The 22,797-nt window shown below is 45.8% G+C and overlaps 1 protein-coding gene across 1 annotated transcript in view; it reads right to left on the bottom strand.

The window, feature by feature from the left end:
• The window catches only part of SLC25A1 (solute carrier family 25 member 1), a 40,903-nt gene extending 26,168 nt beyond the window's left edge, over positions 1–14,735 (bottom strand). Inside the window, 1 exon segment of the mRNA XM_087705702.1 lies at positions 14,542–14,735. Coding sequence (XP_087561828.1) covers positions 14,542–14,662 — 121 coding nt within the window. The 5' untranslated portion in view covers positions 14,663–14,735.
• Between the last annotated feature and the right edge of the window lie 8,062 nt (positions 14,736–22,797).

Below are 22,797 nucleotides of genomic sequence, written 5' to 3' on the forward strand. Positions count from 1 at the left end.
AGCAAGAAATTCTTGGCAACTCACTCTTGGCTCAAGGCTGAAAACGCCAGATATTAAACGTCATTCTTTTCCTCTAACTGCAGAGGACGGCTTTAAGCTGGGAGGGGACAGAGGGCAGCCTCGGGGGGAGGGAGGGGGGAGAAAATATATCAAACTATGTTTTTAAAGTCCTTGCGTTACGAATCATGCCACCGTCCTGGAATCTCCTGGCTTAAAATCATGGCAAGAAGGGACGGCTGTCCCAATGATGAGTAGTTCTCGACTCCTGACCACCCTTTGAGACCCACAATTTCTGTTGTGAAGCAAGGCCAGTGTTTACGTCGCCCCGTTTTATGACCTTCCTGCCGCAGTCGGTTAAGTCAGGCCTGCAGCCATCTTTTCTTTTTGATCGTTGGCCTGCCACACTTTCTGTTATTCTACTATGCATTTTTCTATGGTGAGAAAATGGAAGGGGGGATTGTTAGATGCTATGTAGCCATAACAACATTCTTTCTAGAAAGCCAAGGTCATCCTTTCTCTTTGCACCTCTGCACCTGACCGGAACTGGATGGGTAGAACTGCCAGCATACTGAATCCGGCTTCCCGCATTGAGTTTGCTGGTCAGAAGGTCGCAAGAGGGAAATCACCTGACCCCGGGATACTGCAGCCGTCATAAATACGAGTCAGGTGCCAAGTGACTGAATTTTGATCACGTAACCGTGGGGATGTTGCAACGGTCGCAACTGTGAAAAACTCATTATTCTAAAAAAAACAGTGATTTAATGCATCGGCACCACCAGTACATACTCTTCTATATATATAAAAGCCAAATACCACTCACTCATCACGAATTTGGCACGTATGTTCCTCTTGGCTTCTAGGTGCTCGCTAAGAAAGGATTTTTTGAAATGACCTCATTAGTATTTCTTATACAGCAATTAACACATTCTGATGCTAAGGAGTTCTACTCCCCCTCCCCACCTGAAAAGAACTCTGTTCCAACTGCCAGTTGCCTCACATTCCGTTACCTCAGTTCAAACTTGCAGACGTTCCACTCCTTCACTCAGGAGCGATCTGGGGCTCCTTACAGTACTAAACAGTGGTACCTCACCAAAATGTCTACACTTTCCACTATGGAACTGCTTCCGAACTCAAGGTGGTAAGAACGATATTCCTTTACGTGTTTCAATCACTGACCACCACTGTGTCAATGGATTGCGAACAGAATTTGTCCTGCACATCCCGATCACATAGCTTCGCCATGAAGCACAGGTATCCAGCTACTAGTAATAATAACCTGTTCTGATCCTCCTCGTCCCACATCAAAACACTCCAAGCCAAAGATACTTTAAGGAATTTATTCACAGATAGACAGGTCCTTGGCAGCAATCCAGCACAGATAAGCCCTGGCAGTAAACCAGCCTGCCAAGCTCACAATACTGTTAATCAAACATTAGTTAATGCGTTGACTTCTGCAAGAGGGATGTGTGCACAAGCAGTCCTTTTATAATCTGGAGAGGAGCCTAATGACCACCAGCTGAGTACAATTACCTCCTGTAACTGCGCAACTGTTCCTTATGCCTATTAGTTCTTCAGTGCCAGGCATCCAGGAACAACTCACTACTGGCCTCCAGAACACTCTCCCTTGTCTCCTTCCCACTGGTCCAAGGCTCAGGCGCCTCCTGGTGGCCAACCAGCCTCTCTGTGCCCTGCTCAGAGTTGGAACCCTGTCCAGGGACCTCCACATCCTCCACAGCCTACTCATAGGGCCCCTCGCTGTCGGAGTCTGGTGGCAGCTCCAACGGCTCCTGCTGGGCCACAACACTAACCTTTATTGTCATTGTGCATATATACAATGAACATGTTGCAAAAAAGCTCTTCAGACCTGTTTTCAACTGCAAATGTCCACCTTTAGGGCTGATCTAAAACATTTTATTCAGCTGCACACTGAGAAAAGGAACAGCGGGGCAAGCTTTCTCCCCATCCCTTTTCTCTTCTTTGCAGAGTCATTTCACCAAGGGGCAAATCCAGAACGGGAAAGAGAATTTACAACGGCAATAAAGCATCCTGCTGTCCACAAGAACACAACAGAAAAAGCAGATTGGGTATTTATTTATTTTTGCACGCACAAAGATGAAAACAAGGAGTTCACACACGGAGTTCCCCACAATGAGGAAGGGTTGGTGAACGTGCTGGAATTCACTGAGATGGCTTAACTGACTTCTTTGATCAAGAGGGGGAAGAAACAAACCCCAATATATCTACCTTTATTGCTGACCGGAAACCTCTTCTGCACTTTTTGCAGAAACAGGGGGGGGGAATGAACTTATGAGTTCTGGTTTAATGATTAGACAAGGTAAATGGTAAAAAAGAGGAGTGTTAAGTTGTTAACCGCAGAGTAAGAGATAAATGTATAATTATACCTACAAAGAAGACTGAAAGTTACTTCTTTGTGCTTTTCGTTTCTTTTCGATTTTCCTTTCCTTTCTTGTAATTCTAGCTTTCTCTCTCATTTTGATTTTTTTTCTTAGTTCGCATTCCTTTTTTTATCCTTAATTAAAATAAATCTATCTTCAATCTCTTTATCTATCTATCTATCTATCTATCTATCTATCTATCTATCTATCTATCTATCTATCTATCTATCCACCCATCCATCCATATATCTGTGTGTGTGGGTGTGTGGGTGGGTGTGCGTGTGTGCGTGCGTACGTTCCAGCATAACTCTCGATTGCCTCCAGCAATTTCAACCAAACTTGATACACAGATGACTTACTCTCTGGAAACAAATACTGTGGGGGTAAGACACCCCTAACACCCCTCGGGAGTGTGCGTTTTGTTAAGATACAGCCTGGTGTGCCGTAAAATGGCTTCTACTGTACAGCACTATGGTGTTACCATGATAACGACTTCACAGTACTCCACAAGGGGGGCTCCCTCTGCTAAGGGGGAAAATTCAACATTAGAAATTATGTTTGGGCCGGACATTTCCCCCTTATAAATAAATACCCGGGAAATGCTGGGTTATCAACTCGTCTTGAATAAAATCAAGACAGAAAATAGCCAGAGTTTCTCTATGAGAAAAATGGACAATTTCTAGATGTGGTGTGGGGTACTAATAAATAAAATAAATATATACACAGCAGAAAAACAGGTCCAGGTTAGAATTACCAGGGCTTCTATACCGCATCCAAAATGTGCTTAAGAATGCTTTATTAACTTTTCCTGGGTTCACACAACCCACTAAGATATCAATCAAGGTTTGAAAAGCACTCTTGTGGCCCGCCAGCTGCCAGCCAAGCTGGCGACAGACTCGGAGGAGCAGGAGGTTGGGGAAGAACTTGGGCCAGTTCTGGGGCTTAGGGAAGGTTTGGATGGATGCTCAACATCGGACACAAAGACAGAGACAGTGCTGTCCAGTAATTCCCAGCCACCAGAGAGGCAGCTGCCGTTGGAGGCTGCTATGAGTGAGAAGGAAGAAGCTGGGGCCTGTTCTAGATGTACGAATGCACAGAACTGTTAGGAGAGGAGAACAACAGAGGACAAGGAGTCAACTCGGGAAGCAAAGCACATGTGGACGCTGAAGGGTCCCTCCCCAATTGCAGAATAAATAGAAGAAAAGGGGAGTGGTTGTCGTAGGAGACAACAGTTCGTATTTCTGAAGATTTTGCTCCTAGTGTTTCGTGCCACAGTGATTGCTTGCCAGAACTTAATTTGCAGCCTCTCGGCTGGGAGCTCACGGCCTTGCAATTATATTATCCCAAGGAACTGATAAGGTCTGTTACTGCCTGGACTTTTGGGTGTGTGAATGCCATTAAATCACAAGAGGTAAATAAAGATGGTTTTTTCGTAACAAGGAGTCTGTCTCTTCTTTCTGCTAAGGTTGAGACAGAACAAGCACAGTAGCGGAGATCAGATTTTGCCAGAGGCCAGAATGTGGTTTAGCAGCTTTTGGCTTTTGAGCTGTGCAAACAGGTTGGTCCACAACCATTTGAGGCTCATTAAGCATGATTTTAAGATCGCTCACCGTATCTTCATTTTATGCTTTTATTGCAAAAAGGTAACAGTTTCCCTCACACATACGTGCTAGCTGTTCCCGACTCTAGGGGGCGGTGCTGATCTCTGTTTCAAAGCCAAAGAGCCAGCGCTGTCCAAAGACGTCTCCGTGGTCATGTGGCCGGCATGACTCAATGCCGAAGGTGCACGGAATGCTGTTCCCTTCCCACCAAAGGTGGTCCCTCTTTTTCTACTTGCATTTTGTACGTGCTTTTGAACTGCTAGGTTGGCAGAAGCTGGGAAAAGTCACGGGAGCTCACTCCGTTACGCGGCGCAAGGGTTTCGAACCGCCCAACTGCCGACCTTTCTGATAGACAAGCTCAGCGTCTTAGCCAATGAGCCACCTCATCCCTTTTTTATTGTATAAAATATAAAAAAAGAAAAGAGAGGAAATTAAGGGAGGGAGAAGGAGTGAAGGAAAAGGGGCATGAGATACAAGGGGGAAGAGAAAAAGAAAGGAAAGGGGACATTGACTTCCAACTCTTCCTAGTACAAGATAAATAGACTCCAACCTCAACTTTTTAGCTTTGTTAACACCAAATCTTTCTCATCAACAAAGCCAAAATTGAATACTTTATTTAAAGAGGAAAATATGCTTATTACTAATATGATTTGATAGCTTATTAGTAACCTTGACTATCACTAAGTGTTGTATCTTTTTACTCTTGGTGAACATATTTTATTCTCCTTATGTACACTGAGAGCATCTGCACCAAAGACAAATTCCTTGTGTGTCCAATCACACTTGGCCAATAAAGCTATTCTGTTCTATTCTATTCCTATTCCATTCCATTTTCTCTTCCCTTATCTTCCCTCCCCTTCCATATTCTATTCTATTCCTTATTCTATTCTATTCTATTCCTATTCTATTCCTATTCCATCCTATTTTCTCTTCCCTTCCATCTATTCTATTCTATTCTAGTCCATTCCATTCTATTTTCTCTTCCCTTCTCTTCCCTTCCCTTCCATATTCTATTCTATTCCTTATTCTATTCTATTCCTATTCCATTCCATCCTATTCTATTTTCTCTTCCCTTCCCTTCCATCTATTCTATTCTAGTTCATTCCATTCTATTTTCTCTTCCCTTATCTTCCCTTCCCTTCACTTCCATATTCTATTCTAATTCTAAGTCTATTCTAATACCATTTCTGGGATTTGTGCTAGTTAATAGTGGTGGTGGTGGGGAATGAATGACCAAACTAATGTTTGGTTCTGGAAGCTGTTTCCAAATTGAAGCTTCCAAAATTAAGGATCAGAGTCTAAATGAAAAGAAGGACCAAAGGTAACAGAATGGCTGTCGTTGAGAAGAATGGATCAACCCATTCTCCAAAGCACCCAAAGGCAGGAGAACTCATCAAGGAGAGAAGCAACCTAGAACGAAGGGGGAAATTTCCTGACGGTGAGAACAATTAACCAGTGGAACAACTTGCCTCCAGAAGTTGTGGGTGGCTCCAACACTGGAAGTTTTTAAACAGGAGATTAGGCAACCGTTTGCCTCAAACGGTCTACGGTTCCCCTGCCTGAGCAGGGGGCTGGACTAGAAGACCTCCAAAGGTACTTTCCAACTGTGTTCATCTGTTCTTCTTCTATTCATCCTTCGGAAGAGACCGAGTTTTGTCCTCACCAGCTGCCTCAGTTGAAACCAGGAGTATTTTCATTTACAGAAAAGTAACCGTTGATCGATGGATTTTAATCTTCACATTTCACCGGTTAGTGGCTGCTCTGGGGCCCATTAAAAAAATCACATTTTCTGGAAGATGAAAGCGCTTCCCCCTCTCCATTTGATGCTTCAATGAGAAGAGTAAATGGGGAAGCTTTAGCCCTCGGGGGGCATGTGGTCAGGTCGGTAAACACTATATGTCAACAAAGGTTGCAGATGAAAGCTGAACAAAGAGAGTGAGGCAACACACCGGCCTTCATTTTACAGGTTCTTACACATACACATACACGCATGGGTGTCTTTCACAATCCTATGGCGTCAACACTCCCCCAAAAATCTGATTTTGGAGCATGACAAGGTGCTTTTTTCTGGGGTAACCGAGTCGCGGCCGCCGGTGTGCCTTGGCAGCAAAGATTTCCACCCACCCAAGAGGAAATGCTTGGTAGAAATCTGAAACGTTGCTGGTGATTTCTAAATCATACCTCTTTCCATTGCAACAAAAAAACGGTTCCACCACAAAACCGCGCTCGACTAAACCGCGTCGCTGACGTCATCAACAGGGCGACAACAGCGCGGAGACAGAAGCACGCTGTAAACCCTAAACCTAAAATTAACCCCTAAACCTAAACCTAACCCCCCTAAACCTAATCCTAACCCTAACCCTTAACCTAACCCTAAACCTAACCCTTAACCTAACCCTAACCCTAACCCTAACCCTAACCCTAACCCTAACCCTAACCCTAACCCTTACTTTAAGTTGAATCGGCTTGCTTTCAAAGCGCTATTTAAAGCGCCCTTCTTTCTCCGCGCTGGCTGTTGTCGCCCTGTTGATGGCGTCAGCGACGCGGTTTAATTGGGCGCGGCTTAGTCGAGCGCGGTTTTGACGGGTCACGCAAAAAAACGGGGAATAAAACTCCAGGGATCCTAGCCAAGATCTTGTGGCTTGGGTGGAAAGTCGTGGATAACCATCACAAGGCAGTCCTCGGCTTACGACAGTTCATTTAGTGCCAACCATTAAAACTGACAATCGTCTTCATTATTTAATCTAGTCTAATCTTAGTTTAATTTCCAATACTTTATATATCTAATACTGTTAACGATCCTCTTTCGTGATTTATTTAACTCTATTCAATAAATCCAGATGACACACTGCTTAATGGAAAATGGATTGTTTATATTAAAATAAAATTAAGAAAATTTAAAAACAATCAGTTCGTTTAGGGACTGCCTGAACTTACAAGGGGCCTGGAAAAAAAGTGACTTATGACCGTTTTCCACACTCTGCCTCCGACACAACATCCCCGCAATCATGCAATCAAAATTCAGATGTTTGGGAACTGACTCGCATTTGCGACGGGTGCTGTGTCTCACGGGGTTACGACCTCCTGATAGCAAAGTCAATGGGAAAGAAAGATTCACTTAACAACCATGTGGCTTGCTTAACCAATGCAGGGATTCACTTAACAATTGTGGCAAGAAAAGTCGTAAAACGGGACACAACTCACTTAACAAATGTGTCACTTAACAACAGTCATATTGGGGGGCCAATGGGGGGGGTCGTAAGTCGAGATCTGCTCATATTACATCATCCACCCTGCTACGGGTCAAAATCCACAATATGTACCAGTGGGAATATTCCATTCGTGATGTTCTTTGTGGTTTCTGCTCAGGGTGACGTCTTAACTTGTTTATCATAGTCCGTAAACAGTGATTTGCAGCTTACAATGACAGATGAACTAACAATTAGGTCTTCTTCAAGAAAGCAGAGCTTGGGCAATTTTTAACAGGGGTACACAGGCGAGCCAGTCTGCTAGAAAGTCATGTCTTGCTAATTCTTCATTTGACAGTTACCTTACAGAGTTGGAAGGGACCTTGGAGGTCTTCTATTTCTGACAGATGGCAGTCCAGTCTCTTCTTGAAAGCCTCCAGGGATGAAGCTCCCACAACTTCCGAAGGAAACTTCTGTTCCATGGGTTGGTTGTTCTCACTGCCAGAAAATTCCTCCTTATTTCCAGCTTGAATCTCTCCTTGTTCAGTTTCCATCCATTATGCCTTTGATCATCTTAGATAAGAAGGTACCTTGCAGGTCATCTAGTCCAACCCCTCTGCCCAAGCAAGAGACCCTACACTATTTCTAACAGATGGCAGTCTCTTCTTGAAAGCCTCCAGTGATGAAGCTCCCACAACTTCCAAAGACAATTTCTGTTCCATGGGTTGATTGTTCTCACGGTCAGAAAATTTCTCCTTATTTCCAGATTGGATCTCTCCATCCATTCTTCCTTGTCTGGCCTTCAGGTGCTTTGAAGAATAGCTTGACCCCCTTCCTCTCTGGGGCAGCTTCTCAAATATTGGAAGACTGCTCTCATATCTCCCCTGGTTCTTCTCTTCACTAGACTAGCCATGCCCAGTTCCTGCAACCGCCCATCATATGTTTTGCGTGACCCGTCAAAACTGCGCTCGACTAAGCCGCGCCCGATTAAACCGCGTCGCTGACGTCATCAACAGGGCGACAACAGCCAGCGCGGAGAAAGAAGGGCGCTTTAAATAGTGCTTTGAAAGCAAGCCGATTCAACTTAAGGTAAGGGTTAGGTTTAGGGTTAGGTTTAGGGTTAGGTTTAGGGTTAGGTTTAGGTTAAGGGTTAGGTTTAGGGTTAGGTTAAGGGTTAGGTTTAGGGTTAGGTTAAGGGTTAGGTTTAGGGTTAGGTTTAGGGTTAGGTTAAGGGTTAGGTTTAGGGTTAGGTTTAGGGTTAGGTTAAGGGTTAGGTTTAGGGTTAGGTTTAGGATTAGGTTTAGGGGGGTTAGGTTTAGGGGTTAATTTTAGGTTTAGGGTTTACAGCGTGCTTCTATCTCCGTGCTGTTGTCGCCCTGTTGATGACGTCAGCGACGCCGTTTAGTCGAGCGCGGTTTTGTGGTGGAACCTATGTTTTGAGCCTCCAGTCCCCTCATCATCTTGGTTGCTCTTCTCTGCCCTCTTTCTCGAGTCTCAACATCATTTAGAAGAGAATAATTGTAGCTCAGAGATGGACTGTGGTCTGTGAGTTGGGTGGTTTTCTTGCAGATGTTTCATAACCCAAACTAGCTAACTATCAGTTTGAGAGGGGGATGGGAGTTAGGAGGAGAAGGGGATGGTCCTTGGTGCTCTCTGAGCTGGGTTGTTTTCCTCACGGACCCCCAGTGGTCCACAGACCCCCAGTTGGTAACCGCTGGTCTAGTATGCCTTCTCTTTGAGGTTTGGAGGTGGCTTCCCAGCCTTCCAACTACACCCAGGCAAGATCTGATGGAACTCAAGGGATTTGGGTGATGCACACTTGATTTGTCGTTGAGCGACAGTTCTGCCTGTTTTAAAGGCCCTGAAAAACCAGCCTCCTTTTTAACATGCGCAGCGCAAGACCTGTCCATGGCAGGAAAAATGACATGCGCTTGTAACATCAGCCAGCTGTCAGCATGAGGTTCCCAGGGAGCAAACGCACTGGAGCAGAACACCTCCTGGCAGTGAGATCTTCAGGCGTGGAAAGAATAATGTACCAGCCACAGAATCCGGAGGGAGCAAAATGGCCGATTCCCAAGACAATGAATCACAGAATAGCAGAGCTGGAAGGGACCTTGGAGGCCTTCTAGTCCACCCCTCTGCTGGACAACCGTTTCAGTCCCTTCTTCAAAACCTCCAGTGATGGAGCACCCACAGCTTCCAAAGGCAAGCCGTTCCACTGATGAATTCCTCTCACTGTCGGGAATTTTTTCCCTTATTCTAGATCCGCGATGCCGAACCTATGGCCCGCGTGCCAGAGGTGGCAAGCAGAGCCCTCTCTGTGGGCACGTGGGCCATCACCAGCTGCTCTTCCAGCATGGAAGAGTGCCAAAACTGGAACAGACACGCACATCTGAGCACAGAAACGTGCGTGCCAGCCGGCTGATTTTTTGTGTGTTCCAGAGCGCCGGAAATCCGAAGACCAGCTGGCTGGTGTGTACATTTGTGTGCTACAGTGCGGTTTCGGCACTTAATGCTGAAAAGCTTTGCCATCACTGTTCTAGGTTGTTTCTTTCCTTGCTTAAGTTTCCAATCGTTGTTTCTTGCCTTGCTCCTCCTCCTCTTGGCAAACCTCATTCTCTTCTAGCTCTGATGATGTTACCTAGTTGGGTAGTGAAACGTCTGCAAGAAAACTACCAAGCTCAGAGAGCACCAGGGACCCCACAGTCGTCATCGTCCTCCTCCTCCTCCTCCTCCTCCTCTCTGCAAACCTCATTCTCTTCTAGCACTGATGATGTTACCTAGTTGGGTAGTGAAATGTGTGCAAGAAAACTACCAAGCTCAGAGAGCGCCAAGGACCCCACAATCCTCCTCCTCCTCTCTGCAAACCTTATTCTCTTCTAGCTCTGATGATGTTACCTAGTTGGGTAGTGAAATGTCTGCAAGAAAACTACCAAGCTCAGAGAGCGCCAAGGACCCCACAATCCTCCTCCTCCTCTTCCTCCTCCTCCTCCTCTCCGCAAACCTCATTCTCTTCTAGCACTGATGATGTTACCTAGTCAGGTAGCAAAACGCCTGCAAGGGAAAAAACCAAGATGGGGGAGCCCCACAGACCTTGGTTTCCCCTGGGAATGTTCACCGTGGACAAGTCAACCTCGGTTTGACTGAATCGATCTACATTCCTGGCTTTGCAAAACCCAGGGAACAGTAAAATAACGACAGGGATTAGCTTGCAAAACTCAGCTCCACTCAGTCTAAGGCCAGGAAAACAAATTGCCCCCCGCATATTTTAAAAGTAGCAAGAAGTCTTTGTTCTGGAAGAAACTTAAGAGGATTGATGACTCTGTGCCACCAATATAGCTGCTTATTAAAATGCGTACGAAATCCATTTCTTTAATGCAATTAAGGTCAAGGGAAGATGCTAACCAGGCTTCTTCTGGAAATATACTTTTTTTTTTGTTATTTGATATCTGCCAAAAACAAAGTCTTCATTCATAACATTCCTGTCCAAACAAACTTGCAAGATACTTTTTTTTTTTGCTACAAGCAAGACCGGAGTAACAACAAAAATCAAACACCACAAATGGCAAAAGACATGAGACTGTTTTGTCACTGGAAAGATACAGGTTGATAGATGGAAGAGTATAATTTAAAACTAGTTAAACTTAGTGAAATTTAGTGATAATAGATATAGTCAAATAAATAATTGATAATGTTACTATTGTATATAATGTGTAGTGTCATGATGAGTAATAATTGGACATGAATATTGTACCCATGAAAGGAAGATTAGAAATCCCTTTGGATTATATATAAAGGTTAATAAAAAAAAGAACTAAGTTAGATACAGTTAAAGCTTTGATTATTAGGGGGGGAAATGTTATGATACAGGATGTAGTTAAATAAAGGAAGGATAAGGATAACAACGTATAGATAGATAGATAGATAGATAGATAGATAGATAGATAGATAGATAGATAGATAGATAGAGCCGAGATGGCGCAGTGGTTAGGGTGCAGTACTGCAGGCCACTTGAGAGACCGCCTCCTGCCAATTACCTCCTTGCGACCTATTAGATCGCACAGATTAGGCCTCCTCCGAGTTCCATCTGCCAGTCAGTGTCGACTGGCAACTACGCGGAGGAGAGCCTTTTCAGTAGTAACTCCGACCCTTTGGAACGATCTCCCCGTGGAGATTCGTACCCTCACCACCCTCCAGACCTTCCGCACAGCCCTCAAGACCTGGCTATCCCGTCAGGCCTGGGGATAAAGATCGTAATCTGTCCCCACCCGAATGATGAATGTTGTGTTTTATTTTTACTTGCACTGTTTTCATGTTTATTGTTTTATTGTCTTGTATCCCCCTCCCTATACATTGTAAGCCGCCCTGAGTCCCCTCAGGGAAAAGGGCAGCCTATAAATAATTTAAAAAAAAACAAAAAAAACTTCCGCTGACTGTTAGCTGCAGTTCGGCGGTTCAAATCTCACCAGCTCAAGGTTGACTCAGCCTTCCATCCTTCCGAGGTGGGTAAAATGAGGACCCGGATTGTTGGGGGCAATATGCTGACTCTGTAAACCACTTAGAGAGGGCTGAAAGCCCTATGAAGCGGTATATAAGTCTAACTGCTATGGGTATAACATAAGGAAACTGGATGTAAATTGTAAACAACGATTTGGAAAGGAGGATTAGAAAATTTTGTTATTAAATATTATAGAAGTTTAGCTAGAATAGGACATAAGGATTCAGTGTTAATGGAGGATTTTAGAACTAGTAAATGAAAGGCCAGTATGTGGTTATGTATTAAATCTTGGTATATTTTATGATGAAGGACATTTAAATAATTATAGTCAAAAGAAAATGGAGATATGATGATGGTAACATGTATAAATAAATATCTGAGTTAAAATACTTGAGTTAATATGAATTATGTTTGTTGACTGTGGAAGAGATGCACGGAAGTCTTTTTGGAACCAACTGATAAACTTTCTACAGCATGTAAAGAAGGATGTGTTGTGTTTGTTTTGAAAAAAATAAATAAAAAAAAATATTTTAAAAATAAACAATCAACATTCAGGAGCAAGAACAAGGAATACCAAACAACCACAAGGAACAACAGCCGAGGCTGACTGTTAAATGATTTTGCTAGATTTGAAGGCCCAACGCTGCAAAATCCTGAATTCTTTCCCCAAAAAACAAACAGTAAGAACATGGGGATTCGAAATAGATTCCTTCCTTGCTGAGACTGCCATAAACTGAGCCGAACATGGTTTGTGTGACCATCAAACCAAGGATTTGCGACGCGCTGCGTTGCTCTTCCAGATTTAGCTGGTGAAAAAATCCAACCAATGGCAGCGTAAAACTAAATAAGGTCTTCCTAGTATTTGTGTAAGGGATGAGGTGGCTCAGTGGCTAAGACACTGAGTTTGTCGATCAGAAAGGTCGGCAGTTCGGCGGTTCGAATCCCTAGCGCCACGTAAACGGAGTGACTTGGCCCAGCTTTTCATTCTCATTCAAGAAGCTTCATTAGCTCCAAGAAGTTTCTTCCAACCCTAGCCAAACTCTGGGGGGGGGGAGCACATTTGGGGCAATTGATAGGGTTGGAAGGGACCTTGGAGGTCTTCCAGTCCAACCTCTTGTCCAAGTTAGGAGATGCTATACCATCCCATTCAAATGTTTGTCCAGTCTCTTCTTGAAAGCCTCCAGTGATGGATCACCCACAACTTCTGGAAGCCAGTTGTTCCACTGATTAATTGTTTTCACTGTCAGGAAATTTCTCCTTAGTTCGAAGTTGCTTCTCTCCTTGATTAGTTTCCACCCATTGCTTCTTGTCCTGCCTTCAGGTGCTTTGGAGAATAGCTTGACTCCCTCTTCTTTGGGGCAACCCCTGAGATATTGGAACACTGATATCATGTCTCCCCTAGTCCTTCTTTTAATTAAACTAGACATACCCAGTTCCCACAACCGTTCTTCATATGTTTTAACTTCCAGTCCCTTAATCATCTTGGTTGCTCTTCTCTGCATTCTTTCCAGAGTCTCAACATCTTTCCCCCCCCCATCTTTGTGACTTTAAGCCCCTTAATATTTGAGGGGCTGCCACAGAGAGGAGGGGGTCAAGCTATTTTCCAAAGCACACGAAGGCCAGAAAAGGAATAATGGATGGAAACTGAACAAGGAGAGATTCAACCTAGAAATAAGGAGGAATTTCCTGACAGTGAGAGCAATCAACCCATGGAACAGAAGTCGCCTTTGGAAGTTGTGGGAGCTTCATAACTGGAGACTTTCAAGAAGAGACTGGATTGCCATTTGTCAGAAATGGTGTAGGGTCTCCTGCTTGAGCCATGGGGGTTGGACTAGATGACCCATAAGGTCCCTTCCAACTCTGTTAATCTAATTTGATATCACTATGGCACAATCTTAATCGCTCTATGACTGTGAGTGGATTTAAAGGAGCCGCCGGAGGAACGTCAGGCCTCTCTCTCTCTTCAAAACAGCTTTGTTTCCTCTCCCCCCCTCGTGACGACAAACCCCAGGGACTAGGAACTTGAACTCTTCATAACAAGCCAATGATCTCTGACCACACAAAAAGGGAGGGATGTCGCCAGCCCACCAATCCCAAAGCAGCAGCCACAGCAGCCGATGGTGAGAGAGAGGGGGGGGGGAGGGCGGAGTTGTTTGAATCGCCTGCCTCTTTTTGTGTGTGCAGCTTACTACCGGTTGCAAAACGAAGGAGAAAGAAAGAAAGAAAGAAAGAAAGAAAGAAAGAAAGAAAGAAAGAAAGAAAGAAAGAAAGAAAGAAAGAAAGAAAGAAAGAAAGGGAAAGGAAAGGAAAAAGAAAGGGGAAGAAAGAGAAGGAAAGAAAGAAAAAAGGGAAAGGAAGAGAATGAAAGAAAGAAAGAAAGAAAGAAAGAAAGAAAGGGAAAGAAGGAAATAAAAAAGAAAGGGAAAGAAAAGAAAGAAAAAGAAAGGAAAGAAGGAAGGAAGGCAAGGAAAGAAAGAAAGAAAGAAAGAAAGAAAGAAAGAAAGAAAGAAAGAAAGAAAGAAAGAAAGAAAGAAAGGCTTCAGGCGGAGGTAAAGTGCTTTCATCGGTTGGGGATGATGGGAGAAGGAGTCCTCCCCCTCTCCAGCAAATCACCAAGGCTGAGTTAAACGTGGCACCAGCCAAGACTTTCCACGCGTGTTTCTTTCCCCACCCAACTAGAAAAGTTCCACCCCCGGTGCATGGAAGGGGGGGTGGAGAAAGAAGCAGCAAAGCAGCCCCGCCCATGCATGCATGCAATGCATCTCTGCATGCATGCAACCCCGCAGCCTTTTGGCGTGCGTGGGTTTCCAAAGCCAGCCATGCCAAAAAAAGGGGGGGGCGCAATTGCCCATCCTCACCTGCCAGGATCGCCTTGCCCGGGTGCGTCAGCTTGACTTTGCCGGCCGGGGCTGCGGCGGCCAGGCAGCGGGGTCGGGCGAAGGGGCTGACGAAGCCCGCGGCCGGCGGGGTGGAAGACATCGCGGCTGCGGGAGGAAGAGGAGGAGGAGAAGGAGGCGGCTGGTGCCAAGCAAGCGGCCCGCTGCTCGGATATACCCCTCCGGGGGCGTGATCGCCGCCGCCCCCTTTCTTCCCTTCCCACCCCACGGGCAGGCGGGGCAGCCAGGCGTCACGGCTCGCCCGGGCTCGGGAGGCGCGGCCAGCCGCGGGGAAGGTGGAGCCGGCTGGCAGCGTGCACGGCGGTGGAGGAGGGGTTGCGTTCACACGACCGCCCCGCTTTGCACGCGTTGGAAAGCTGGTGGGTGCATGGAGCGAAGTGGGCGCCGCCGTCCCCCCCACACCCCTGCGAAGTGTGCACGGGAGTGGAGGGGTTGCATTCACACGACCCACCCACCCTGCTTTGCAAGGAGGGGGAAGCTGGTGGCTTGGACGCTGGCTGTGTGGAGCGGGCGCCGCCCCCAACCCCTGGGAAGCGTGCACGGGAGTGGAGGGGTTGCGTTCACACGACCTCCCCGCTTTGCACGGAAGGGGAAAGGTGGTGGCTGCGTGGAGCGGAGTGGGCGCCGCTCCCAACCACTTGGCAACGTGTGTGGGAGTGGAGGGCTTGCATTCACACGACCCACGCTTTGCACGCAGGTGAAAGTTGGCAGCCAGCACGGTGGGGTTGCATTCACGCGACCCCACTTTCCCCAAAGCTGGTGGTGTGGATGCCAGCCTGTTCCTGGCTGCGTGGAGCGAAGTGGGCATCGCCCCCCCCAACCCCTTGGCAGCGTGCACGGGGGTGGAGGGGTTGCATTCACACGACCCCCCTCCCCGCTTTGGCAGCCTGTACCTTGCTGTATGGACTAGGAGAGGAGTGGGCGCTGCCCCCCCCACTCCTGGGAACTCTGCACGGGAGTGGAGGGGATTGCATTCACACGACCCCGTTTTGCACAAGTTTGTGGCCAGCCTGTCCCTGGCTTTGTGTGGGTTTTCTCATGCCCCCTTACGCAGGGAAGGTCTCTGCCGGGCACTTCCTGTGCAACCCAACTACCAAATGGGGTTATTTGGGGAAGGGGTTGTTCTTAACGTGAGGGGAGGCTTCTGCACAAGAGGTTCAAAGGAAGTTCCGTTTAACGGCGAGGAAGGAGGGCGTTTTGCTCTCTGCTTCCGCACTGCTACCTGTGCGGTACAGGTGCGTCCCCTAGTGGTGACCAAGGGAATTTCAGGGGCTCAGGTTTTAAGCACGTGTGGCCCTCTAGTGGTCCCTAAGAGAATGTCACCCAGGACTCCCCCAGTCACCTGAGCATTTATTTACCTCTTCCTTGTTCCCCAGGTGTGACCCAAAGACTAGCTCTCTGGGGAAGCCTCCTAAGCTAGGAAAGGTGAGTCTCAGGTACAGGTAGTCCTCTAATTGCGACCGCAGTTGAACCCAGAATTATAGTTGCTAAGTGAGAAATGTGTTAAGTGCCCCATTTTACAACTTCTTGACCGATCTGGGAAGTGAATCACTGGCAGTTACTAAGTGAGTAACACGGTTGTTAAGTGAAACTGGCCTCCCCACCGACTTTTGCTTGTCAGGTAGTCACCAAAGGGGAATCACGTGAGCTGGCGGACACTGGAACCGTCGTAAATACGAACCAGTTATCAAGCATCCGAATGTAAATTGGATGACCCTGGGGAGGCTGTGAAGGTCACTTAAGAGTGAACAACAGGCACGTGACTTGTGGGCCAACAGTGGAGCTGGCAGCAGAATCAGACAGTGAGGAGGTTGGGGAGAAACCTGGGCCAGTCCTGGAGTCTGGGGAAGGCTCTGAGGAGGGCTCTGTGTTGGAGGCAGAGAGGAGAGCAAAGCCATCCGACACTTATCAGCTGCCTTCAGAGTCAGACACCAGTGAGGCAGAACAACAGGTGGAGCCTGTTCCCAGTGTGCACATGCGCAGAGTTGCCAGAGTTAGGGAATGGCTAAAGAACAGGGGTCAACTTGGGAGTAAGGCCCCAGGTGGACGATGAAGGGCTCCTCCCAGAGGAAATAAAAGAGGAGCGAAAGGGGAGTGGAGTTTGCAGGAGACAATTAGTTCAATTCATTGGTTCTTAACTCTCCTTGCCAAGTTTTGCAGATATTGGCCTGGCAGCTCTCCAAGCCAGATAAGGTCTGTGACTGTAAATCCGCCCTCGAAAGACTTTGCTGGATGTGAATGAGCAGAAATCACAGTCAATTAATAAAAGGGTTTTAGAAGGAGTTTGCTTCCTGCTCTTGGGAAGCCTCGGTCGGAACATCACTTCAGTGCCGTTGTAACTTTGAACGGTCACTAAATGAACCGTTGTAAGTCGAGTTACCTTTAGAAGGACGTCAGGGGCACGTTTGGAAGACCGGAAGGACCAATTGGGCAATATCACCATGGAGAAAATCCATCTATGCAGTTGAGAGTTAACCCTTGAAGATGCACCATCAATGAGTAGAAAACGTCCAACTCTTTGGGAGTGGAAGGAAGCTGAAGACCATCACCAGCAAGGGAGATGGAGTTGGGTAGTGATGCTGGGGACACCGTTGGAGCACCTGAAGGACCAGCTTGGAGACCATCTACGTGGTCTTCCCAGAGCTGCTCCTGACTTGAGAGCATACAACTCACTCCATCGATGGGAAGACTCAAAACTTTCTTGAAAAGTCCATAAAGATGGGGAAGATGGAAAGTAAAAGAACAGGATGATCAACAGGAAGATGGACAGAGTTTTTGTGGTGGTGATGGACAGTTGGAAGAAGAACCAGATAGACAATCGAGGAGGGGAAAAAAAATCTACAGTTGCGTGGAATCAACAGTGTCTTGATGGAACACGGTTAATGTTCTCTGGGAGCTGTGGATCTTCCTGCACCTCTTTTGAGAGATTGTGGGTTGTTTTCACTCTATTCCATCTCTCTCTCTCCTACTCAAATCTTTAAAGACGGCAAAGGTTGCCCCATCTCTTCATTTCCCCCTATCCATTGTGTGGCAGATAGGACAGGCTCCAGAGGCTCAACATCATTGCCCAGAGGATCAAGGGTTGCCCTCTCCCCTCTTTGGAAGAGCTTTATAGCTGCTGCTGGCTTAAGAAACCTCAAAACATTCTTAAAAATCCATCTCATTCTGGGCACTTTTTTTTTTGAACTTTTACCATCTGGCAGCCGGTACAGGGAAATAAAAACAAGGACAAATAGGCTGAAAAATAGCTTCTATCCCAAGGCAGTAACTATGTTGGATTCTACTGTGTAGTGCAATATTAATGCAATATTGGTTTTCGATTCAATTGTGTAGAATATGAAGAGTGTGTGTTTGTGTTTTATTTTTATAGTTATAAAAATGAAGATGGCATTTAATTTCGTTGTACGAGGTACAATGACAATAAACTAATAGGCCTTCATCATTTAACAAAACAGAAGACTTGGAAGGGACCTTGGAGGTCTTCTAGTCCAACCCCCTGCTCAAGCAGGACACCCTCTACCATTCCAGACAATTTGCAATCCAGAGTGAAGATTTCTTAGCCACGTCCATTCGTCCGTTATCACAATAGACCTTCTACATCTGACCGCTGTTACCTTCCCACCAAAGGTGGTTCCTATTTTTCTACTTGCATTTTTTACGTGCTTTCGAACTGCTAGGTTGGCAGAAGCTAGGACAAATAATGGGAGCTCCCTCCGTTATGCGGCACTAGGGATTCGAACTGCCGAACTTTGGATCTGCAAGCTCAGCGTCTTAGCCACTGAGCCATTGCGTCCCTATAACAAAGATCATAGGATGGGGCAAACCTCACTTAGCTGCCTTGCTTAGCAATAGAAATTTTGATCTTGGTTGGTGGCTGAAAATCAAGGATTCTCCAAAACAGTTTCTAAAGCGGTTACTTTCTTTTAACCTCACATTGTTCAATTTTTCATGGGCTTGGTCTACTGCATGGAGCATCTTCCAGTTTTTTTGCTGTGCCCCAAACGGAATGGAGTATGTGATGTCAGCTCGCTGGCTGGCACAGGTTTTCTCAGCTCCAGAACCAATGCATGAATTGCAACCAAACTGGCTTTTTTTGTTGTTGTTGCAAAAAAAAACAGCTTGCTTGCAGCTGGAAGCTTAAACCAGACACTGCATTTTGAGCTTGGTTCTATGCCACATTGGCACAATTTAAGGACAACCTGTCCTTAACAGAAAAAAAAAGGCTGTGGAAAAAGTAAGAAATTACATCTACTTAAAACGTTCTGGTTTCTTGGCAAAATTTCAGAAGCCGTTTCTCATTGCCCTTTCCTTGGGTTGAGAGGACTGGCCCAAGGTCAGCCTGTGCCGACGCCGGGACTAGAACTCGTGGTCTCCTGGTTTTTTAGCGGGGTGTCTTAATCGTGAAACTGGCACGGACTTAACACTAGAACAAAAACAATTTAGCCTAAGTAGAATCAAAAACAAAAAGAAGATTCCATCCGCTTCAGCTCAGTTCACATGCTGTATATAAAAGCCATGTCTTTTTTTTTTTTTAACAAAGTTGGAAGGAATCTTGGAGGTCTTCTAGTTCAACCCTATACCATTTTGGATAACCCTTTTGTCTGAAATGGTATAGGGTTTCCAACCTGAGCAGGCGGTTGGACTAGAAGACCTCCAAGCTCCCTTCCAACTCTTGTTCTGTTCTATTCTCTATTCTGTTAATTCTATTCCATTCTCTAATCTGTTGATTCTATTCCATTCTGTTAATTCCATTCTCTATTCTATTCTGTTAATTCTATTCCATTCTCTATTGTATTCTATTCCACTCTCTATTCTATTCCATTCTCTATTCTGTAATTCTATTCCATTCTCTATTCTGTTAATCCTATTCCATTCTCTATTCTATTCCACTCTATTTTATTCTCTATTCCATTTTCTAATCTGTTAATTCTATTCCATTCTCTATTATTAATTCTATTCCACTCTATTCTATTCTCTATTCCAGTGTTTTTCAACCACTGTGCCGCGGCACACTAGTGTGCCGTGACATAGTGTAAGGTGTGCCGTGGGAAAAACACCCGCCTATAGTCAATATAGGCACAGAGTTAAAATTTTTAAACATTTTCTAATGGTGGTGTGCCTCGTGATTTTTTTCATGAAAAAAGTGTGCCTTTGCACAAAAAAGGTTGAAAAACACTGCTCTATTCCATTCTCTATTCTGTTAATTCTATTCCACTCTTATTCTATTCCATTCTCGATTCTGTTAATATTCCATTCCATTCTCTTATTCTATTCCATATTCTATTCTATTTTATTCTATCCCCTTCTTTAAATTAGCAAAGGTTTGGATTCACATAACATGCTAATATCTGCAACCCACAACACCACCACCCCCAATGGCTGAGCTCCGCCACCAAGACAGACCTTGAGAATTTTTCTATGTTTAAAGCAAGCCCTTATACTGTTAGGCTGTTATACTGTCAGGCTGCAGCACTCCCAACCGCTTTTAAACTGGCCTATTCAGAGCTTAGTGGGGACGCGGTGGCTCAATGGCTAAGACGCTGAGCTTGTTGATCAGAAAGGTCGGCAGTTCAAATCCTAGCGCCGCGGAGGGCGCTCCAGTGACTTGTCCCAACTTCTGCCAACCTAGCAGTTTTTAAAGCACATAAAAGAATGCAAGTAGAAAAATAGGGACCACCTTTGGTGGGAAGGGAACAGCGTTCCGTGCGCCTTCGGCGTTGAGTCATGCTGGTCACATGACCACGGAGACGTCTTCGGGCAGCGCTGGCTCTTCGGCTTTGAAACAGAGATGAGCATTGCCCCCTAGAGTCAGGAACGACCAGCACATATGTTCGAAGGGAACCTTTACCTTATCCAGAGCTTCTATCAGAGCCAAAAGGGTTTTAAGAGATTTAATGCGAGTACTGACCAATGCAAACATTGTTTTACTTTCTGGTTTTCAACCAGGGAGCTTTTAAATACAGGTGTAGTACTCCCGATTCTTTGTGAAATATAAGAAATTTGAAATTTATTTGCACAACATCTGAAGTTTTCCACACCTATAAGAAGCTGGGATCCAAGACTAGTCCAAGGCTGATTGGTAAATGATACATTAGGGGGGAAAACAAAATTTCTCCCCCCTTCTTCTTCTTAGGACAAAGGGACAAAAAGAGCACTGCAATTGTTATGACCCCTGATGTGATTGTTACATTCATTATCTTGCTGAATTAATTAGGAGCCACAGTGGCGCCAGTGGTTAAAGTACAGTACTGCAGGCTACTTCTGCTGACTGCTGGCTGCCTGCAATTTGGCAGTTCGAATCTCACCAGAGGGTTGGAGAGCACTGTGAAGCGGTATATAAGTCTAAGTGCTATTGCTCTTCCCTTTCTCCTTCCTTCTTTCCTTCCTTCCTTCCTTCCCTCTCTCCCTCTGTTAGGATACAGCATTGCAGGCTAGCTCACTGCCAGGGGTTCGATCCTGACCGGCTCAAGGTTGATTCAGACTTCCGTCCTTTTGAGGTGGGTAAAATGAGGACCCAGATTGTTGGGGGTCAAGAGGCTGACTCTGTAAACCTCTTAGAGAGGGCTGGAAAGCACTGGGAAGCGGTATATAAGTCTAAGTGCTATTCCTTCCTTCCTTCCTTCTGGTTAGAATGCAGCACTGCAGACTTAATTCTGCCCACAGCCAGGAGTTTGATCCTGAGTGGCTCAAGGTTGACTCAGCCCCCCATCCTTCCGAGGTGGGTAAAACGAGGACCCAGACTGTTGGGGACAATATGCTGACTCTGTAAACTGCTTAGAGGGGGCTGTAAAAGCACTGCGAAGCGGTATCTAAGCCTTAAGCGCTACCTTTACCGGCCGCCGGATCCTCTGATCCCTTGCGCTCCTACCGTTGTGAACCACACAGCGACACCGGTTTGGTTTATGTTTATAATTGAACTTCCATAATAGTCATGATTAGCACAAGATCCATAGCCATAAATTATACATGGTTATCTAATTTGTTGTTGTAGCTGTTGTCGTTTTAAGTACATAAAACGTTAACGATATACGTTCTCGGAAGAAGTGGCACCAAAGTATAGCGGGGTTCGGTCACCGTTCTCTTATCGGTGGGGGGGGAGGAGAGAAGAATGCAAGAACGCAGGCGGCTTCGTCGGGCAGAAAACTGGTAAAGCCGGGAAAAATAATAATCATAATAAAAATATGACCTGCTGGGGTGAGTTCAGGAGCCCCGAAAGGCTTAGAGACTCTGTTCAGATGCAACCAGAAGCAAAACATTCGGGGTTGAGATACGAATAAGGAAAATCTTACGCTTTTGCTAGGGTTCTCCTTAGCGTCCTAGTTCATCCATGCCTTTTCCCAACGTTTACGGCTCCCCCAGGAACATGGATACACCGAGGTTAGCTTGCAAACCTTGGTCGTTGCATTTATGAGGGTTTTTGTCCCCCTTTTAAATACCAGTAACCCAGGGGTGAAATGCTCTGAAGTCTGCTACCAGTTTGCTTTGCTTCGCGCTCGCGCGCACCCGCAGGCACTAAGAAGCCTTTTCGGAGTCTGCAAAGTAGAACAGCGAGGGGTGGGGAGGGGGGGGGACAGCTGTGCCACATGAGTTAGATTGTCCGGAAAGCAGAATTTCCTGCTTTCTGGCGAATATAAATCGCGCAGCACAGCTGATAGACGGAACAGTTTTTAAACATTTTTTTAGCATTTTTTTTTTTTACTACCGGTTCATCTGAACCGATAGTAAAAAAAAAAAAAAAGCTTTAAAAAGTGGGGGGGAAAAACAAACAATTCCGCCGATCAGCTGCGTGACAACCAGCTGCGCCACGCGATTTCTAGCAAATATAAATTGCGTGGCACAGTTGATTGCAACACAGCTGACTACCGGTTCGCTTGAACCGGGAGCATTTCACCCCTGCAGTAACACCCCCCCACCCCCATTTGTGGTACTCACCCTACGTTACTACAGAAAAAGACATCGGGGAAATAACCTGCGCCGAGATAGGATCCGATTTATTCTCCAATCAAAGACTTTCAAAAACTACTCCAAGAAGCATAGAAGCATTTCCCACCCCTCCCCTTTCTCTCTCTCTCGGTGGCCTTCTATCAAATCTACGACTCTTTTCCCACGCTACATACTCAAATTCCCTTTTTGTTTGTTTGTTTGGCCAGGTATTACAAACAAGAGGAATGGAGGAAGAGGAGGGGCGTTACATACGATTTTAAAAACGCATCCCTC

The sequence above is a fragment of the Thamnophis sirtalis genome, unplaced genomic scaffold, assembly GCF_051295495.1.
Source record: "Thamnophis sirtalis isolate CommonGarterSnake01/CBP01778 unplaced genomic scaffold, rThaSir2_p1.2 scaffold_2, whole genome shotgun sequence".
Taxonomy (NCBI): Eukaryota; Metazoa; Chordata; class Lepidosauria; order Squamata; family Natricidae; genus Thamnophis; species Thamnophis sirtalis.